Source organism: Xyrauchen texanus, chromosome 18 (genome assembly GCF_025860055.1).
Source record: "Xyrauchen texanus isolate HMW12.3.18 chromosome 18, RBS_HiC_50CHRs, whole genome shotgun sequence".
Classification (NCBI taxonomy): domain Eukaryota; kingdom Metazoa; phylum Chordata; class Actinopteri; order Cypriniformes; family Catostomidae; genus Xyrauchen; species Xyrauchen texanus.
The window spans coordinates 27,534,033-27,555,508 of record NC_068293.1 but is presented as its reverse complement, the minus strand read 5'-3'; the positions used below and the strand labels follow the sequence as shown (position 1 = coordinate 27,555,508).

At 39.3% G+C, this 21,476-nt stretch overlaps 1 protein-coding gene across 1 annotated transcript in view; it reads left to right on the top strand.

Annotated features, from left to right (window-relative positions):
• Positions 1–14,620, top strand: part of LOC127659032 (interleukin-1 receptor accessory protein-like 1-A) — a 137,373-nt gene extending 122,753 nt beyond the window's left edge. Inside the window, 5 exon segments of the mRNA XM_052148654.1 lie at positions 3,565–3,586; positions 3,588–3,711; positions 6,667–6,810; positions 7,849–8,019; positions 12,021–14,620. Coding sequence (XP_052004614.1) covers positions 3,565–3,586; positions 3,588–3,711; positions 6,667–6,810; positions 7,849–8,019; positions 12,021–12,742 — 1,183 coding nt within the window. The 3' untranslated portion in view covers positions 12,743–14,620.
• Positions 14,621–21,476: the final 6,856 nt, after the last annotated feature.

Here is a 21,476-nt window from a genome sequence, read left to right as displayed (position 1 = left end):
GACCTGCGAGTTTTCAATCGGACCTTGTCCAAACTCCCGTTCAAAATGCTCACGCAGAAACAAATTCTATCTGGCGTCCGGCATCTAGATTGGTTCGCAGCGGTAGACCTGTAGGACGCGTACTTCCACGTCTCAATTCGCCCTCTACATCGACCCTTCCTAAGGTTCGCGTTCGACGGCCAGGCGTATCAGTACAAAGTCCTCCCCTTCGGCCTGTCTCTGTCCCCTCGCGTCTTCACGAAAGTCGCAGAGGCAGCTCTTGCCCCGCTCCGAGAAGCCGGCATACGCATACTCAATTACCTCGACGACTGGCTCATACTGGCCCACTCCCGAGAGTTACTATGTGCACACAGAGACCAGGTGCTCAGCCACCTCAGCTGTTTGGGGCTTCAGGTCAACTGGGAAAAGAGCAAGCTCTCCCCGGTCCAGAGCATCTCTTTTCTCGGTCTGGAGTTAGACTCAGTCCCAATGACAGCACGTCTCTCCAACGAGCGTGCTCAGTCAGTGCTGAAATGCCTCGCTTCCTTCAAGCCAGGCGCCGTGGTCCAGCTAAAATGTTTCCAACAGCTCCTGGGGCATATGGAATCCTCCGCGACGGCCGTGCCGCTGGGGTTGATGCATATGAGACCGCTTCAGCACTGGCTCCGGACTCGAGTCCCGAGACGAGCATGGCGCCGCGGCACGCACAGCATAAATGTTACCTCTGCCTGCCACCAAACCTTCAAACCCTGGACAGACCTCTGCTTTCTAAGGGCAGGAGTACCCTTGCAGCAGGTGTCCCGACGCGTTCTGGTCACAACCGACGCCTCCAAACTGGGTTGGGGCGCCGTGTGCAACGGGCACGCAGCCGCAGGCTGGTGGAACTGAGGCCTGCCGTGCTGGCACATCAACTGCCTAGAGCTGCTGGCTGTTTTTCTGGCCCTGCAGAAGTTTCTTCCATTAATTCGGAACAAACACGTCCTAGTCAGGACAGACAGCACCACGGTCGTAGCCTACATAAATCGCCAAGGCGGAGTACGCTCCTCCACATGTCACAGCTCGCCCGTCGTCTCCTCCTTTGGAGTCAGCAGCGACTCAAGTCACTGCGTGCCACTCACATCCCCGGCAACCTCAATGTGATAGCGGACGCGCTGTCAAGACAAAGCTTGCCTGGCGGAGAGTGGAGGCTCCACCCCCAGTCGGTCCAGCTGACTTGGGACGGCAAGGCTCAGGTAGACCTGTTTGCCTCCCAAGAAACCTCCCACTGCCCGCTCTGGTATGCCCGGACAGAGGCTCCCCTCGGGGCAGACGCGTTGGCACACAGCTGGCCGGTGGGGCTGCGCAAGTACGCATTTCCCCAGTGAGCCTTCTTGCACAGGTGCTATGCAAGGTCAGGGAGGACGAGGATCAAGTCATTCTGGTAGCCCCTTACTGGCCCACCCGGACTTGGTTTTCAAGAGGGTCGGGGATCTACATGTGTTCTCTGTTAGCGACGCTTGCCTGGAGTTCGGTCCGGCAGATACTTTCGTGATCCTAAGACCGCGACCGGGCTATGTGCCCAAGGTTCCTACCATGCCCTTCAGGGATCAGGTGGTGAACCTGCAAGCGCTGCCCCGGGAGGAGGCAGACCCAGCCCTTTCACTGCTGTGTCCAGTACGTGCTTTACGTATTTATCTGGACCGCACACAGAGCACCAGACACTCTGAGCAGCTCTTTGTCTGCTTTGGGGGACAGCAGAAAGGGAACGCTGTCTCCAAGCAGAGACTCGCCCACTGGGTTGTCGACGCCATTTCCCATGGCTTATCACACCCAGGCCGTGCCCCCCCTTGCGGGTCCGAGCTCACTCCACCAGGAGTGCTGCGTCCTCATGGGCACTGGCTAGGGGCACTGCCCTAGAAGACATTTGTAGAGCAGCGGCTGGGCAACACCTAACACTTTTGCGAGATTCTACAATCTCCGAGTTGAGTCAGTATCGTCCCGTGTTTTCTCAGGTACCGAGCCCGTAGAACTCAGTAGCACGCCCACGATCTGACCGGGTGAATTGCTTGCACCTAGCGCCCTTCCCCCTAACCAGGGGAAACAGTGCGCCTTCATTCCCAGGAGATCTCAGGTTTGGGACACTGGTTGATTCCTCCCTAGCCCTCGTGGGTCGCAGTTCAGCGGAGGAACTCGCCAACCCATGCCACTGCAGGTACCGCAAGCTACCCTGTACTGGTATAGGTGCTCCACAGGTAATGCCTCCTTCGGACTCCCCCTGTGTGTAACACCACGGTTCTGTCCCCTCTGGCAAGCGGACTCCCGTGTTTCCCTTAGGCAGTCACGGCTCCCTCGGTTGCCGTGCTGTATGTTCCCCCCTCTATGAGGCTGGATCCACCACTACACCAACTTTTCCACATAGGCCCTAAGTCAGGCCTCTGATGGTTTTGCCACTTAAACTTGCCTCCCCTCTCAGGTAGGCGTGGCCTCCGCAGGGTCTTCTCCGCCCTGAATAAGGGCTAAGACCCCCTTCCCTCAATGTGTGTATGGGCCCCGGCCTTAGTTGCTCTATGCAAGAAACATAGAGAGAAAAGAGGCCCGGCCAGGCTTGGCCCGTTCCCAGGTTGGCGGCCAGCACCTTGTTCCCCCCTCCAGGGTAACGATAAGGAATCCTGATGGCTTAAATGGGGCATTGGGGAAGGGTACGTGCAGCCTGATACAGTTGGTCGTCCTGCACGTAAGAATACCTGCTCGCTCCTGTATCAGCAGTTCACGTACACGGCTCAGCGCATGGCACTTTTATAAGTGGACCCCTAGTGTCTCTTCTCTGACACAACGTGGAGAGAGCGACAGAAGGGTAACGTCTAGGTTACGTATGTAACCTCCGTTCCCCGATGGAGGGAACGAGACGTTGTGTCTCCCCTGCCACGTCGCTGAGCCGAGCCACTGTTGTGGCCGGACCATTTCCGGCTCCTCAGAAAAATCCTGAATGAACTCCCGTATTTGCGCCTCTTAAATACCCGTATGTCCGGGGGCGGGACATGCAAATACTGGGTGCCACCTCTCATTGGCCTTTTTTCATAGTCCAGAGGTGAATATCGGCGCTCAAGAGAGACCCCTAGTGTCGCTTCTCTGACACAACGTCTCGTTCCCTCCATCAGGGAACGGAGGTTACATACGTAACCTAGACCATAGATAGATAGATGTTTCTGTAAGATTGTAGTTTAGCATAGTAGGTCATATGTCACGTAATATTAGAAGTTACCCCTTAGATATAAAATACTTACAGTATAAATTATTTGTAATTTTCCAGGTTGTTACCCCTTTATTCCCCAAATTTTGCATATTGTTCCCTTATACCTACACATAAGTAATTTATAGGTATACTATTATTACAAAAAGGTACACTGTAAATTATGTTTTCTTACGCAGTAAATTGCGGGCTGTAATCTAAAGCATTACCGAATGTTTTGTTATAATTAGAGAGAAATCCATTTGTTGAGTGCCAACCAAACCCAAAGCCCTTATTCCCAAAATATCTAGTCTTTACAAGCTCTTCAGTCTAAAATATCTCCTTGTAATAGCTCATTCTCTTGATCTCTGTGTCAGGACCATCAGAGAGCACTTGGGCTGAACAGGAAGTGTCCATTACTCTAACCATAGATTCACTGGAGGAAGGAGATCTGGGGAATTATTCCTGTTATGTGGAAAATGGCAATGGGAGACGACAAGCCAGTTTACAGATCGGAAAACGAGGTAACATATTTAACTGTAACACAGAGGCACACATGCAACCATGAACTCGACAGTCATACATACCAACAGCTTCTAATCAAAAGGGTTTATTCACTAATTGTGAAAATTCTTTCATCCCTTTTTTCATAATCTTTCCTCCTTCTGTGGAGCAAAGAAAGAGAGGTTTTACAGTATGTTACACTGCTCTTTTCCATACAAAAGCAGAAAGTGATCCAAAAAGGACATAAAAGCACCCCAAATGTGCAATAAAAGTTGTGTACAACTCTTGCACTATTCACTAAGTCTACTTAAGTCATACGATAAATTTAAGTTTTTATTAGCTGAAAATCTTTCTCTATGGTGTAGCTGTCGAATTTCATTGACAGTTCCACATATTCAAGCTTGGTATGTCATGTCCAGTCATGAGACAAGTGAAAACCAATAGTGTTTACTGTCATTGACATTAAACCAGTTTTAATACGTGCAAATGAGATTTGAGAGATTTTATGTACCTTAATGATAATTTTGTGGTAGTTTTTTTTACTTGAGAGGAACTAGTCACTGTATGATTTTATTGCATGGAAAAGATTAGCTCAGACCTTCGTCAAAACTGCTCCTTTTGTGTTCCTCAAAAAAAGTAGAGTCAAACTGTTTAGAATGACATGAGGGTGAGTAAATTATGACAGAATTTTCATTTTGGGGTTAAATATTGTTTGTTTTTTGGTACTCTGGGATTTCTTTACAAAAACAGCACAGCATGTTCCCATGTCGTCTTCATCTTCTCTGTCTGTCTCTTTCTTGCCCTCCTTTAGGGAAATACATCAGCATCTAAAATTCACTCTCTTTTTGCAAAAGCTGCTTTGAAGGCATTCTATCTTCTCTTTTAATGGCAGTTCAGAGGAGGAGACAACTTCAGCAGTTCAGACACTTTCTCTCCCTCTCAGCCCAACTCAAACCTTATTCAACTGCTCTCTTCTCTCTCACACACATACACAAATGAATACACACACATCCTCTTTCAACTCATCTCAGATATACACACACACTCCTGCAGATAATCTCAAAGCACACACTCACACAAACACACACAGAAACCAAATCTCTCATATGCACACCCTCTCTCGTTCAGCTCATTGCTGAGCACATATACACACACACACACACACACACACACACACACTGGTTGAGAATCTTTCAGCATCTCTGAAGCATTTGAGTGTATCTTATGTGTTTTCCTCCATTAGCTGTAGCTGATTCACAGAGGAGCTCTAAACAATATGAACATCATTAGCACCTAATCATTCTGAAGTCATTTATTTTTTTCTCTCCACTTGTGTATGTGATTTCCTTTTTCTTTTTTAAACAAATTTAGTGTGTGAATTCAGTCTGCTCTAAATCAACCCTGCTGATTTATGCTGGTTAGGTGCTGATCTTGCAGGTGGAAAAGCATTGCCACACTAGTATTCACCAGTAAAACTTGGTTAGTAAAGCTGTTCGACCAACATGGTCTTTCTGCAAAACAGATTGACTAAGGTGGCTGTTCACAACCAACGTTTTTCAGTTGTTGGTCTATGTAAATATGTATTAGACGTACATCTGTTTTTTCAGTGTCTCATGCTGGAGCACTGTGTATACTTGTGTCAATTAAAAATAACATTATCTTTTAAAAATGCACCTCGACACACCAGCGTTGTTTAATTTGATGCATTATGTCAGCTTTTATTTAGCACAAGAATGCGTTCGCTTTTAACAGCCCCTACAGAAGTCTAGCTGGTTTAGTTACTTACTGTATCTTTCTAGTTATAGTTCACCCAAAAATGAAAATTCTCTCATCATTTACTCACCCTCATGCCATCCCAGATGTATATGACTTTCTTTTTCTGAAAACAAATGAATATTTTAAGAAGAATATCTCAGCTCTGTAAGTCCATACAATGCAAGTGAATGGTGACCAAAACCATAAAGCTCCAACAAGCACATGAAGGCAGCATAAATGTTATCCATACGACTCCAGTGGTTAAACATACTGTATGACTTCAGAAGCAATACTATAGGTGTGGTTGAGAAACAGATCAACAAGTCATTTTTGACCATCAATCTCCACTTTTACATTCTACTTTTGTTTTTGATGATTTGCATTCTTCGTGCATATCGTCACATACTGGGCAGGGAGGAAAATGTATAGTTAAAAATGACTTAGAGGAAATTCCAGGTATATTCAAGTTGAGCTCAATCAGCAGCATTTGTGGCATAATATTGATTACCACTAAATTTAATTTTGACTTGCCTTTTCTTTAAATAAAGCAAAATCTAGGTGGTGCTGGCATAGTGAGCTTAAGCACAAAAATAATATAAATATTAAATATAGATTTAACCACTTGAGTCTTATGGATTACTTTTATGCTGCCTTTATGGGTTTTGGGGAGTTTAAAAATGTTAGTACTCATTCACTTGCATTGAGAGAACCTACAGAGCTGAGATATTCTTCTAAAAATCTTCATTTGTGTTCAGCAGAAGAAAGAAAGTCTTACACATCTGTGATGGCATGAGGGTGAGTAAATGATGAGAGAATTTTACATTTTGGGTGAACTGTCCCTTTAATAACCGAACCAGGGTGGGGACACCAGCACACCACCATCCCAGCACAACATATGTTGGCCTTTTCAGCATTGAAGTCATTATATTATAGTGTACAGTACAGAAAAAGCAGCTTTGGAAATGGTACCAGTGATACCAATTTACTCCTAGAAGTACTTTGGAGTACCATAAAACCAATGATACATGAATATCGTAATCCAACAGTACCATGGTATATAACAAAGTATCATGGCATTACCATCTGATTCCATTATTTGCATGGTGCTAAATAGTTCAAATGTATGCTATGCTAATATTTTAGCAGTTTCTAGGATACATTGTCAGTTTAGAGAACTTTATAATCATTTGTTGTTCTGTATCTCTCTTGTCACTCAGTAGAGCTGATGTACACTGTGGAGTTGGCTGGTGGATTGGGTGCGATTCTGCTGCTGTTGGCCTTGTTATTGTCTTTATATAAGTGTTACAGAATTGAGCTGCTGCTCTGCTACAGGCATCATTTTGGAGGGGAGGACACAGATGGAGGTAAACACTGCACACACCTTTCCCTACTGGAGTTACTTAATATAGCACTGCAGCATTTACATTATTCATTTCTGATTATTACTGAAGATCATAACTGTAACTGTATATTATACTATTGATAAAACTCTTCACTTTCTTCCTTTTTTCTTTCTTTCTTTCTTTCACATAATATTGATTTTGAAATCCTGGTTTTATGCCGTGTGTTGAATTGTAAGACTTATATGTGATTTAAAAAAAAAAAAAGTATTTTAAATAGTTTTTATTACGAATTTTCAAGAAGTCTTATCTTGGGTTTCATGTGTTCAGAGGAAGCATTTTGATTGACAGCTGTTATACTTCTTTCTTCTGCAGAACACAAATTAAGATTTTTAGACAAATCTCTCAGCTCTGTAGGTCCTCACAATGCAAGTGAATGGATGCCAAAATTTTAACATAAAGGGAGCATAAAAGTAATGTATATGAGTCCAGTGGTTAAATCCATGTGTTCAGACACAATATGATAGGTGTGGGTGAGAAAAAGTTCAATATTCAAGTAATTTTTATCATAAACGCTCCTCCCTGCCCATTAGGTGGCGCTATGCATGAAGAATGTGAATCACCAAAAACAGATGGAGAATGTAAAGTGAGAACTGAATGAGCAGGGAGGAGAATTTATAGTAAAAAAGGACTTCAATATTGATCTGTTTCTCACCCACACCTATCAAATCGCTTCAGAATAAATGGATTTAACCATTTAACCAATATATGGATTGTAAATGTGCCAGGAATAATATGTGTATTTTGCATTACATGTTACGTTTTCTTTACAATAAACTAGTTTTGCTGGAAAATGATGGCATACGATGCAAAACATTACTGAATTTTGTTTTTTCATTTTCAACTAATTGTTACTGAAGTCTGCATGACTATCACAAATAATTCTCACAAAGTCACCAAAACCTTCTCTATGATTTCAGCTAGATAATTTTACCTGTAAACTAGTGTAATATTGTAATGTATGACATATTCAGATTATTTCTTTCTTCTCCTCTCTCTCAGATAATAAAGAATATGATGCATACCTGTCCTACAGTAAGGTAGAGCTGGATCAGTGGGGTCAGGAATTACAGGAGGAGGAGCGCTTTGCTCTTGAGATCCTCCCGGATGTCCTGGAGAAACACTACGGCTACAAACTCTTCATCCCAGACCGAGATCTAATCCCTACCAGCAGTATGTGCAGAATGAGTGTTTTGTGTGTGTGTGTGTGGTTATGTCTCAGTTAGTGTGATTGTAAATGTTTTTCTCATTAAATGTTTAAAACATTTTCACCGGGAAATGCTAGTTCACTTGCATAATCATCCGGATTATTGCTTGCAAAGTTTTAGGAGCATATTCTGGAAACCACAATTATCACAAAAGAAAGCAGCTTAGACACGGATTTCACAAACAACACTCATTATTCTGAATGAATGAAAAGTCCTTTTTAATTCATAATCCAGTGTGACATTTTCTGCTCATAAACATGGTCGGAGTGCACTGGATTTACCTTGCTTTCTAATACAGACTACAAAGTAATTAAATCATTTGTAATTAAAGTCTAATTAAACTCGCTCATCAGCGTTAATATAAGCAGAACGCCTTATGTTGACTGGAAAATAGCTTAGTTTATTTTTAAAACATCATTGTGAAAACTTTCTTTAGAAGAAAAATTGTTATATTCAATATTCGCAAATGCTGGCTAATAGTATCATAATGCTTTAAAAAATAAATAGTTTTTTATTTGTCATTGCAAGCCATCAGAACCTGTTAACATGACACTGTTTTATGTTTTTGTTTGCATTATTATGTGATGCCTGTGTTAAGTTTTCTTTGCCTTATATGTGTGCCTTGTCTGAAAGCTTGAATGTTTATGTCCAGGTTTGAGCAGTGAACATTTCCAGGATGACACACATCTTCTTAGAGGTACAGCTTTATTTTAATGTAAAAAAACTGACACCTGAGCACACATGTACAGTGCAAACAACATACATTCATTCTGCATGTAGATTCGGTCTTTGATCTGTTCATGAATGACTGTGGTTGTTGTGTCTTAAATGTGAGTTTGTCTTGTATTGTCCATTTTGTTTTTAATTTTCATTCCCTATATAATCAGATACATTGCACTGCAAATAATAATTTTCTTTATCAGTATTTTTGTCATTGTTTCTCAGTTAATAAATATACACATCATTAAAATAAAATAAATTTGCTTAAGAATCAAAATAGTGTAAGATAAAAACAATTGTTTTGAGATAATATGTCTTGAATTATCTTGAATATTGTTCTAACCATATTAGCTTCATTTGTCTTGTTTTAAACATAAACTTCACAATATTTTATTAGATGTATGCTTTAAGGGATTGTTCACCCAAAAATGAAAATTCTCTCATCATTTACTCCCTCATGCCATCCCATGTCTACAGGGCCTTTCACTGGCGGTACTAATGGTGGTTTTAGGTACTTTCCCCGGGACTAGTGCTTTTCGTCACTTTCGCACCTAAGGAGCTATAGTTCCTCGAAGCCGTTTTAGGGGAGTATAGGGACTGTGCGACTGTGGGAGGTGCTGCAGCCTGTGATTGGTGAAAAACCTGCATTGAGAAAGGAGAGGAGCACAATTAGTACACAACTAGCTGCTAGCCTGCTACTCAGAGGATTGTGCTAATTTTACAATTACCTTAACAGAAATAAAACATAACAAAGTATCCAAAGAGAATCACCTGTTTCACACATGGTTTTGTGTGTGTGTGTGTGTGTGTGTGTGTGTGTGTGTGTGTGTGTGTGTGTGTGTGTGTGTGTGTGTGTGTGTGTGTGTGAGCGTGTATTTATCACTTTGTGGGGACCAAATGTCCCCATAAGGATAGTAAAACCCGAAATTTCTGACCTTGTGGGGACATTTTGTCGGTCCCCATGAGGAAAACAGCTTATAAATCATACTAAATTATGTTTTTTGAAAAGGTAAAAATGCAGAAAGTTTTCTGTGAGGGTTAGGTTTAGGGGTAGAGTTAGGTTTAGGGGATAGAATATAAAGTTTGTACAGTATAAAAACCATTATGTCTATGGAAAGTCCCCATAAAACATGGAAACACAACATGTGTGTGTGTGTGTGTGTGTGTGTGTGTGTGTGTGTGTGTGTGTGTGTGTGTGTGTGTGGCGGTATTTATCACTTTGTGGGGACCAAATGTCCCCATAAGGATAGTAAAACCCGAAATGTTTGACCTTGTGGGGACATTTTGTCGGTCCCCATGAGGAAAACAGCTTATAAATCATACTAAATGATGTTTTTTGAAAAGGTAAAAATGCAGAATGTTTTCTGTGAGGGTTAGGTTTAGGGGTTGGGTTAGGTTTAGGGGATATAATATAACGTTTGTACAGTATAAAAACCATTATGTCTATGGAAAGTCCCCATAAAACATGGAAACACAACGTGTGTGTGTGTGTGTGTGTGTGTGTGTGTGTGTGTGTGTGTGTGTGTGTGTGTGTGTGTGTGTGTGTGTGTGTGTGTGTGTGTGTGTGTGTGTGTGTGTGAATTCAGGGGGAGACACAATATTAATTTTCATCGCATCTGTACTGTGTGACTATACAGAAAATAAAGTGCATTTTGGATAACAACATCGACTTTTTCCTGGGATGATGGATATAATAATCAGATGTTTATTAAGAGTGGGTAATTGAGCTTTATTATACACTAAACCGTCATTAAATCTAGTTTACATGAGGGAAGTATTGCATGCCTGTTACTGCGTGGTTAACTTGCATCAAGATGTCTTTTTTAAATCAATGAGTGAGTACAGTACAGTAATTCATGTAAAAAAGAAATTGTGTTGATATGTATGTTTATAGTGCATTTTCAGTATGTTGAGTGCTGTGTGGTTAAACAGCGTTTTCACCACCTCATCTCATCTCTCACTCCAGCTGCAGCACAGAGCACCGTACACGCCCTGTTTAAATTGTAACCTAAAGACAAACGCTGCATCTGAAAACAGGAAAATGCTGCCTTCAGAGGTTGTATAAGGATGGAAGAAGGTAGGATGAAGTAAGCTGCCTTTTAAACTGTTCAGAGTGTTCCATTCATCGCAAAGCTGTTGTTTAAACCATTAACTCATAAGGCAGCTGCCTGTGTTTTCCGATGCAGCCACATTTTGTATTAAATAGTCCTAAACAAACAAAGTTTAGCTCCGATCCTGGCATCCTCTGTCTGTGGTGTTGTTGTTGTTGTTGTTGCTATTGAAACGCACAAGCAAATAACGTCAGAATAAAAACGTTCGATACTAGATGACGTCACTATGATGGTACTTTATGAATGCGAATCCAACAGGGGAAAAGTCCCCTCGGGTGTTCCGTTCCTCGTAAGAGTTCTTATCTAGAAAGTTAATAAGGGAAAAGCACCAGGACTGTAGGTGGGTAAGGACATTTTGACTTTCTTTCTTCTGCTGAACACAAACAAAGATTTTTAGAAGAATATCTCAGCTCTGTATGTTCTCACAATGCAAGAGAATGGTGATCAGACCTTTGTAGCTCCAAAAATCCCATGAAGGAAACATAAAAGTAATCCATATGTCTAAGACTCCAGTGTTTAAATCCATATCTTCAGAAGTGATATAATAGGTGTGAGTGAGAAACAAATTTCTGTCCGTTTTTTACTCTAAATCTCCACTTTCACTTTTACATCTGAAAGACGCATGAGTGCCTATTTAGTTTCACTTTCACTTAAATATTGTTATTTTTCTCACCCACACCTATTATATCACTTCTGAAGATATGGATTTAAACACTGGAGTCATATGGATTACTTTTATGTTTTATTTGTGATTTTTGGAGCTACAAAGGTTTGATCACCATTCACTTGCATTGTATGGACCTACAGAGCTGAGATATTCCTCTAAAAATCTTTGTTTGTGTTCAACAGAAGAAAGAAAGTCATACACATCTGGCATAGCATGAGGGTGAGTAAATGATGCGAGACTTTTCATTTTTGGGTGAACTATTCCCTTAAAACAGTAATAAAACAACTAAATTCAATATATATTCTCTGAAACATATCTGAATATTCTAAGCACTTGCTTCCCAAGTAAATTATCTTGTTTTTAGATATTTTTACATGGAGATAAAATACAAATACTGATTAAGAAAGAAAAAAAATGTTGCATCATGCACAATATTCATCTTACAGTTTTGTCTTTCATTTTCTGTAGCATACATAGAGGATGTATCCCGCTGTATAGACATGAGCAAACGTCTGATCATCGTTCTGACCCCGAGCTACGTGCTACGCCGCGGATGGAGTATATTTGAGCTGGAGTCTCGTCTGCGCAACTCTCTGGTTTCAGGGGACATTAAAGTGATCTTAATTGAGTGTGCTGATCTGCGAGGAGTCATTAACTACCAGGACGTGGAGGAGTTAAAACAATCCATTAAATGCCTGAGTGTGGTGCACTGGAACGGCCCCCAGAGCAACAAGCCCGGCTCACGTTTCTGGAAGCAGCTCCGCTACACCATGCCCTACCGCCGACCCCAGCAAACCCTCACCAACCACACGCTGGACGCCAGCGAACCCGGCCCCTTCGCCGACCTGCAGACCGTCTCGGCCATCTCCATGGCGACAGCGACATCCGCCGCCATGGCTCCAGCTCACCCCGAGCTGCGGCCATCTCTGCGGAGCTCGTACCGCTCGCATTCGCTGGCACGCCAGAAACACTCGTACTACCGCAGCTACGACTACGAGCTGCCCTTCACGGCCGGAGGCACGCTGCCACCGCAGCACACCTACTGCAATCTGCCCCTCACCCTCCTCAATGGGCAACGGCCCGTCAACAACAAGACCCTGCGGCAACATAGCCTGGATGAGCACCACGGCAACAACGTGATGCTCCCACTGCTGCCTAGAGAGACAAGCATCTCCAGCGTGATCTGGTAATACCAAGAGCAAGACAGCGAACATACCCAGTTTGGGCTGATATAGCCAGGTTATGTTACTCCAGACCTGGCTCACAGGAGACTAAATAAGATGATGTCACTTGCATACAGCACAGAACACACTGAGGTTAGTGAGTTCTTGTGAGCAAAATGATAATTCTGTCAGCGGTAAGTGGGTTTGAGGATGTGTTAGCCACTAAATCTTCTTTTGGGCATTGCTCCAGCAGCAAGTGATTACATAGTGCCATACCAGTCTTAGCTAGCTGGGGCTGTTGGCGTGAACTGAGAATACAAAGTCACACCACACAGAGGTATACAGGGTCTTGTGTAAATGTTAGCATTATATTTGTAGCACCACTGTCTTCCTGTCTCCATGTTCAGTTTGATCATGCCGTCTTTATTTTTAACACTCTATGCTTTTTTTACCTCTTTTTTTAGGTTAGAGATGGACATTTGATTGAGATTTGTTTTGTCGTTATCTGCCTTTTTTTAAATGGACTTAAAATAGTCGTTGTTTGATTCTACTAATGTCATTTTGCTTGAAAGCTACTACCTTTTGTTCTGTCTCTATTTCTGTTGTCCAATGTTAAGGTATGTATTTATGGTTTTAATTGCAAAATTTTTAAGGAAATATATCACAAATTATGCAAAATATATCAATCTTAAAGGGGTTAATAGAGGTGGTCAGAGAGTGGTGCTTTCTTCTTTCAGCCGATGTGCAAAAGGAACAGCACCCTTTCTCAAATTCTGAAGGGGATTTTAAATGACAAGAAATCTATTTTTATAACTGAAGAGTGCTGATTCTCCCTAATACCACATGGTCACTGGGACAATGGGACTGAGGACTCCTATATGTGAATCTGGGTATTTTCTACAGTTTGTTACATTGTTCTCATTTGTGAAAAAAAAAAAAAAAGAGAGATGTTATGAAACAATAATCAATTGCATTTTTATGTTTTGTTTTGTTTTTATGTTGATTACGATCTTTCACTTATTGATAGTTTAGGACTTTTGGCCCACCGACAGACCTTTTCAGCTTCTTTCACATTTCTAATCTGTTTAACTCTCAGTCTAATATCTTAACTCACAGGTTAAATGCTTGTCTTTTTCTCCTCTAGCTGCTGTGTAACTCAATACATGCTGGCATGTTTCATAGAGGAACACAGACCTGCATACTTGCATTCTCGTTTAGAGTGTAAAATTTAAAAACTCTGCTTGAATACATACAATGTGATTCAATACATTCCCAAAGTAAACATTATATATTTGTTGTATCTTTCCTAATGGCAGCATGTACTGACTCTAAAGGGGAAAAACACAAAGCTAGAATCACAATGTCAGAATCAAGAGGATTGAAAGTAAGAGGTCTAACTATATAAAACAAAATTGAAACTATTCCATTATTTGCTTTCTGTCTTTCTTTGTTTTGTTTTTTTACAAATTCAGTTGCAAAAAAAAAGTTGTTTATGAAATAATTAGAATTGTGTATGAATGTTTACCTCTTGAGTATGCATAGAGACTAGTTGTGTATTCTGATTTGAATATTTACTGTATTATGAACAACGGCTATCACAGAGAGAATGTGGAATCTCTCTAAAGGCACAATCATTTTTCTTTTTATATTGTTTCTCACTGTGTACAGTAAAGTCAAAAACCACTAGAAACTAGTCAGTGAAATTGTGTGCTTTTGCTTGGTTGGAAATATTAGGCCTGGAATTAAGCCTGAGAGGCTTCTCTGTACGCAACACACTGGGTAACAGCCAAAAGGTGAGTTGCTAACATCTTGAGCAAGTTATTTAATACTAAATATTGCAGTTGAATAGGCAAAACCCCTTTCATCAAACTGATTCCTTGGTATATGACCTCCTTTTTAAATAAAAAAAGCAAAGACAGATATTTTATAGGCACTGGCTTCTGTATTACTTCAAACATGACATTGACATGACTTGACAGGTCTTTGCGTGATAAAGTCTATAGACTTGTTTTAATATGATCAATAACTCAGACATTTCCCTAACCCGAGAGTGTGTGCAGCATCTTTTCTTCCTGATCAGACTAATGGTTTTCCCAGAACTGATTATCTAAAGGTAGCTGGTGATCCAATAGACTTCCACTGAAAATTCTGACTGTAATTCTTCCTAGAGCTGTCCATGTAGTTATAGATTTATCTAGAACCTTTATACTTGAATCTTTTAAAACTACTTTAATCTTAGTTTTAAATTAATAGTTCACCCAAAATGTGAATTGGCAAAAAACTGAAGAACTCTAGTGACCTTGCATAGCAGGGCTGTGAGAATGTAAATTTATAGTAAAAAGGAATTAAATATGTATCTGTTTCTCACCCACACATATCATGTCAAAAATATTCATTTGTGTTCTGCAGAAAAAAGAAAGTCATACACATCTGGGATGGCATGAGGGTGAGTAAATAATGAGAGAATCTTTAGGTGAACTATTCCTTTAAGGCTTTGACAAATCAATATTTTTCAATGGCAGATTTTGCCTTGAGGAACTTTCCTTTTCTAGTTTAATCATTAGATTATAATACCTATAAGCAATGTTTTTAAGAGGCACAAAAATTTTAAATTAGAGAGATTGGATATTCAACAATTGCGGTGGCATATAATCCTGAAAATGTATCTTTAATTTATATTTCTCATATCATACAAGGTCACGCTAAATAATTAAAGGATATTAACTTTTTATTGTATTTACCATCAGCTGATATGCTCTTTTGTCAGTGGTGTTACATGGTGTTATAGGAACACTGTAATAGTTTGAAAAGGTACCTGATGTATTACAAAATAAAAACATTTCTCCAAATCAAATACATACCAGACTAATTAAAGAAATCTTAATTAGATTAAGAGTATACCCCCTATGATATTTAAAAGGACTTTTTTTTGCAAAAAAATAAAAGCACCATGTGCACAGGCATCAACATATGGCTTTGGCCTTTGTGTCACGGCAAATAGTCTCAAATAAACATTTCCAGGCCTTAAATTCTGGTCTGTTTCTCAAAGCTAAGGACTTTTAGGAGCCTGGCAGCCTCAATGTCTATGCAGTGTCATTGCACAGGAAAACACAACATGACTGACATTCTGCAAAATATTTTTGTGGGTATGGGAAAAAAATATTTGTTTCAAGCAGCACAAGGGTGAATAGGTGATGACAAAATTTTTGATAGAACTATGAAAAATATTATTTAGAGCCTTCATACCTGACACAAGGGTTATTTTTAGAAACCCTTGTTTCACTGGTGATTTTGTTTCTTTGATTGGTAATGGTGAAATTTGGATTAAAAACTGCATTTGTCACTATTTGGATGATTGTTCCGGAAGAAAATAATCCCTTTCATTGTCTCCCATTGCAGATTAATCTTTAATGATAACTTATAAACCTTTAAAGACAGAACTAAGTTGAGCTATATGGGGTTGTTAATCAATGGTATATGCATCTGATTAATCAGTCTGCATTATTTCAATTTCATTATTTTAAACTGTGTTTAATAGCACAATTCCTAGGGGGGAAAACTACAATATCCATGATCCAGGAGAGAAAGATCCACCAATCAGAGAATTCCAACCAGCAAAGCCCACCAAACAATCCCAATAGCCACAGCCCACTTCCATAATGCACTGTGAATGATGCAATCGAGTTGGTCTCCTTTCACTCTCAAACTAGAAACTACTTATTTACTTGCATGTGTGTGTGAATGGGACACAGTGTAAAGCGCTTTGGTAACCTCTAAGGTTAAAAGAGGCACTATATAAGTGCACACCATTTATCATTTTGCAATAACATGTCAATATATTTTGTCAATTCACCATTTTAAATTCAAATATGTCATTCACAATGCTTCATGGGATTGTAATTCGTGCCCTCTTGAAAGAAGGTAAGTAGCCTACACCTTTCTTGTATTTTTGTCTTTTCATATGATATTTTTCAGATATTTAAGTCAATATCTATTAAAGATTATTTGTGTCATTACTCATTATACAGCTGAAGCAACAGTAGGGATTGCCACACACACATATATATATATATATATTTGAGACCAAAAAAGAAAAATGTCTATTTTCTAACCTTGCAGTGCCCCCTTGTGGAAGCCGAGGTTGTGTCTCATAGAAAACGGTTTGTGTACTGATAGGCGGCGGTAATGCACCACCACACACCACTCTTGGCACAGTATGTTCAGCCAAGCGTTGTACATGTAACTCCAATGACAGCAGCAAATGCGTGTAGACTTTGTGATCTGGGTTTCAATCCATCAAGATGTAATAAATACAGACTATTTCACGGACATAAGCTTACAAGCAAAGTGGATTACACGGTTGTGTTAAGAGGAGTTTGCTGGCAAACTTCAGGACACCACGACACTGGCAGTCTGCGGCTCATGCAAAACTATTTTATTGAGATACGGTCGCGTATCTAAGGACACAAAGAATAAAATTGCTCATTACCGATATGTGGATGAAGACCAGAGGAAAACGGTGTGCGACACCAACGTCTACTACTTTAGAAGTGAATAGAAGATGAGAACTGATCGACATCCAAGTGTAATGATAACAATACAGCATCCACATCGTTACCGTCACCGGAGACACAACAACAGCAAATGTATCTGACAATACAAACTTTTTCGAAGTCCCTTGATAGAGAGTAAACAGTGTATGTTCTGTAGAGAGAAAAACTACTACTTGCATTACTCGTCTGGATTAATTAAGACTCTAAATTGCCCCGTAGGGGTGAGTGAGTGTCCCCCAGCCACTGGGGGAGGTGTAAGGCATCTGGCATAAAACCTGTGCCAAGTCAAACATGCAGGTCATGGATGGTCCGCTGTGACGACCTTCAATGGGAGCAGCCGAAAGAAGAATAATTTACTCATATGGTGGATTTTTTTATTTTTGAACATAACAGTAACTTGTTTGTATTAAACAAAAAAATGAAGCCCATGCTTGAGCCTTGGAGTAGGCTACAGGGTAGGACCTATTTATAAATACTTAAATGAACAAAACACGAAAACGGCATACAGTAGCACTGATATAAAACAGTAATGCTTCAAAACCAAATAACACCATCAACCACAAAGGTTTACTGGGTGTGCTTTTTTTGTTGTTGTTGTTGTTGTTCACCAGATGTCAGTTCACTGAACCATGTACAGTTTCAATCAATACATTTGTATTTAAAGCTCTCATTGCTTCAGAAAGCTTCATTTTACCATCAGTAGGTGTGGGTGAGAAACAAATCAACATTTAAGTCCTTTTGGGTGGGAAAATAATGAGAGAATTTAATTTTTTTTTTTTGGTAATCTGTCCATTTAAAGCTACACCATATTACTTTTTGCCCTCTAGCGGATTAAGCATAGAACTGCAAGTAACTTGTGGGAGAACAATGTCAGGAATTTTTATATCATCTAAAATATTGCCCAATGTTTATGGTAAATCAGATAATCTGAAAGCTGTTTGGAAAAGACTCTGGACCATATCTGTCAGTTTACATTCATGTGTTGACAGACGGCTCTTGGCCATTCCCATATGGCAGCCCTTTTTGAACGATCCATGGTCAATGTTACTAATTTGTTGTGGCTACAAGCTTTCAACTTCAGATTTCTACCACACCAATCACCACACACATACATGCGCTGTAGTACCTCCGGACCTTCTTTTCTTTATTTACAGACATGACATAAGCACACATGGATGACTGACAGAAGACGTATGCAATTTCTCGCCAAATCCTTCCAGACAGCTTTAAAACATAAAATATACCTGCAAGCAGTGATGACGGGCCCAAGCACAACTGATCCATTTCCACATGGTGGCTTTTGGAAAACAATGCATTTGACATTATATAAACCATTTGAAGAAATTTTAGTAAATATAATAGGACTATTTTAAAGTCTGTTGTAAGAACCACACTTCCTGCTGCCAGGTGGTGGCACTATGACCGTGACCCAAAATAGTCAACTCCATGTGATTAGCCCTCAAGACTTAACATACATCTCAATTTTGATCTAAATCATACATTGAAGAAATTAGACACTTCCTGTTTCCCATTTTTCAAAATCTATTTGCTGTTTAGCATTTTAAATGTCTTGGCATAATGTTGCCTAAATGTGTTGACAGTCTCTTTGAATCACCTAGGAGGAGTATTTAAAAGTTCAGAGATTGCAGTATTCAAAAAATCTAATTTGTTGGGGCCATCTTACACACAATATTAAAAAGGGGCGCTACAGGGCACACACCCATGTGTGAACTTTTTCCCAGACCTAATGGCCAACGACTCCGTTGTGTGTGCAAAATTTCATGAAATTTTAAGCATGCCAAGTGCCTCAAAAACACCAAAATATAGGAAGAAATGAATTGTATCTCTTTACAAATTTACATAAGCAGTGTCTTGACATTATTCTAAAGAATTTTGAAGCAATTCATTTAAACATAAGAGGGCTATTTCAAAGTCTGTTTAAAGTGCCATACTTCATGCTGCCAGTTGGTGGCACTATGACCATGGCCCATAATAGCCACATAAATATGATCAACTACTATTACCAAGCATACAGCTGATTTTTCATCAAAATTATACAATGCACACAGAAGATATAAGGAACTTCCTGTTTCGCATTTATAGCAATACATGTACTGTTAAAAATATAAAAAATCTGTTCACATTTTAGCATCTAAAATGTGTTGGCATGATGTTGCACAAATTTGGTGCTTGTCACATGAATCCTCTAGTAAGAGTATTTAAATGATCAGGCCTTGCGATTTTCAGAAAATCCAAAATGGCCAGCTTCCTGTTGGGCGAAGCTAATGACTATTATTATAAAAGTTGTCCGGCTTGGTTAGAACTATATACTAAATATACATAACTAAAAATATATAAATATATTATTAAAACATATAAATATACAACTAAATGTACATCCAAATGCATTATTTAGGTAAGAGTTAAGGTAAAATAATAAAATAAAATATAATAATAATAATCAGTTTGCCACAACCAGACATAATTCCACTTAATTTTACTTAAAAAGTTTTTTTTTTACCAGGAGATGGCAGCAATCCGCCCCTAACACGTAACATAATCTCCATATATTTAATGGAGTAAGATAGATGTTCACTGAAGTGAATTTAACATAATTTGTAACATACATTTCTTATTTTTATATACAAATGAATTGTATAGTTTAGTAATTTTTAGATAAAAGAGGCAACAACAACAAAGAAAAGCCAGCACAAATTTAGAGTTTTTAAATATTTGAAGAAAGTGATATAATATTTGTTTAAAAAAAATCCTAATTTCGGTACAATCGCACTGTTAGTGTGTGGGGACAAATTTGACCCCCGAAACCTTTAAAGTAAAACATAAACAAAGAGAATACAAGGATTAAGCAAGACAAGTGCTAGAATATACAAAGAAAAGAATAATATTAAGTGCCATGGCAACACTATTTAACATATCTGGAATCCCTACAACATGTATAATCAGCAGGGTTCTGACTAGAGCCTGACTGATACCGATTTTAGAGGGGGGAAATTAACCGATTACCAATATGGTGGCCGATATAGTTAATTTATGACAATGCAAAGGTACTCAGAAGGCTGCTTTCTTAGACAAATATTCTTATCAAAGAATATTTGACATTATTATTATAATACATTGTCAGCAAATTCTAGAAATTCTTTTATTTTTATGAAAATAAAAATACAATAAATAGCTTAATAAACATCAGTACTGTATGTTTATTATCAGTCAGTTGCTGACCATTAAAATAAAGAATACATTTAAATAAAATAAATAGATAAATAAACATGTGTACTGTTTAGTACCAGTCAAATGCTGACCATTAAAACAAAGAATGAAAAAAATACAATAAATAGCTAAATAAAGATCAGTACTGTATGTTTATTATCAGTCAGTTGCTGACCATTAAAATAAAGAATAAATTCAAATAAAATAAATGGCTAAATAAACATCAGTACTGTATGTTTAGGATCAGTCAATTAACACCATTAAAATAAAGAAAATTTAAAAAGTTTCACAAATTCGTTTGCCCATATAATCTTTAATTTATTAAGGTTAAATTTATTTGGCTTGTTTTCCACCGTAGAGGGTCTCGAGGAAGCAGCTTCAACTCAAGTTCTAAATTTACCCCCGGGACTATTAAAGGAATAGTTCACCCAAAAATTTAAATTTGCTGATAATTTACTCATCCAAGATGCATCCAAGTTTCTTTCTTCATCAAAACAGAATTTAAGATTTTTAGAATTTCATTTCAAGCCTCCTTCTTTAAACTATGCAAGTGAATGTACTAAATTTTTTGACGGTCCAAAATGCATATTTCGGGTGCATCAAAATAATCCACACGACTCCAGTCGACAAATAGAGTTCTTCTGAACCCAAACGATTGATTATATTTAGAAACAAAACAATACTTATATACTTTTTAACTACAAATGTTCACTTCCATGAGAGGGATGACGTAAGCTTGTTGGTAAAGTCACGCGTCACGTGGAGGAGGAGGCAGGAAGCACGTCATTGTTTACAAGAGAAGTTGTAGATTTGTATAAGTATGAGTGTGTTGTTCAAAATGGTCATTTGATGTGTGTATCCTGGATGCTTCAACCTTCAGAAACCCCAAAGAAAATGCACAAATATGGGAATGGGAGAAATATTAACTTTTCATCGATTGCCTATTAGGGTTGCAGCGGTATACCGGTTTCACGGTATAC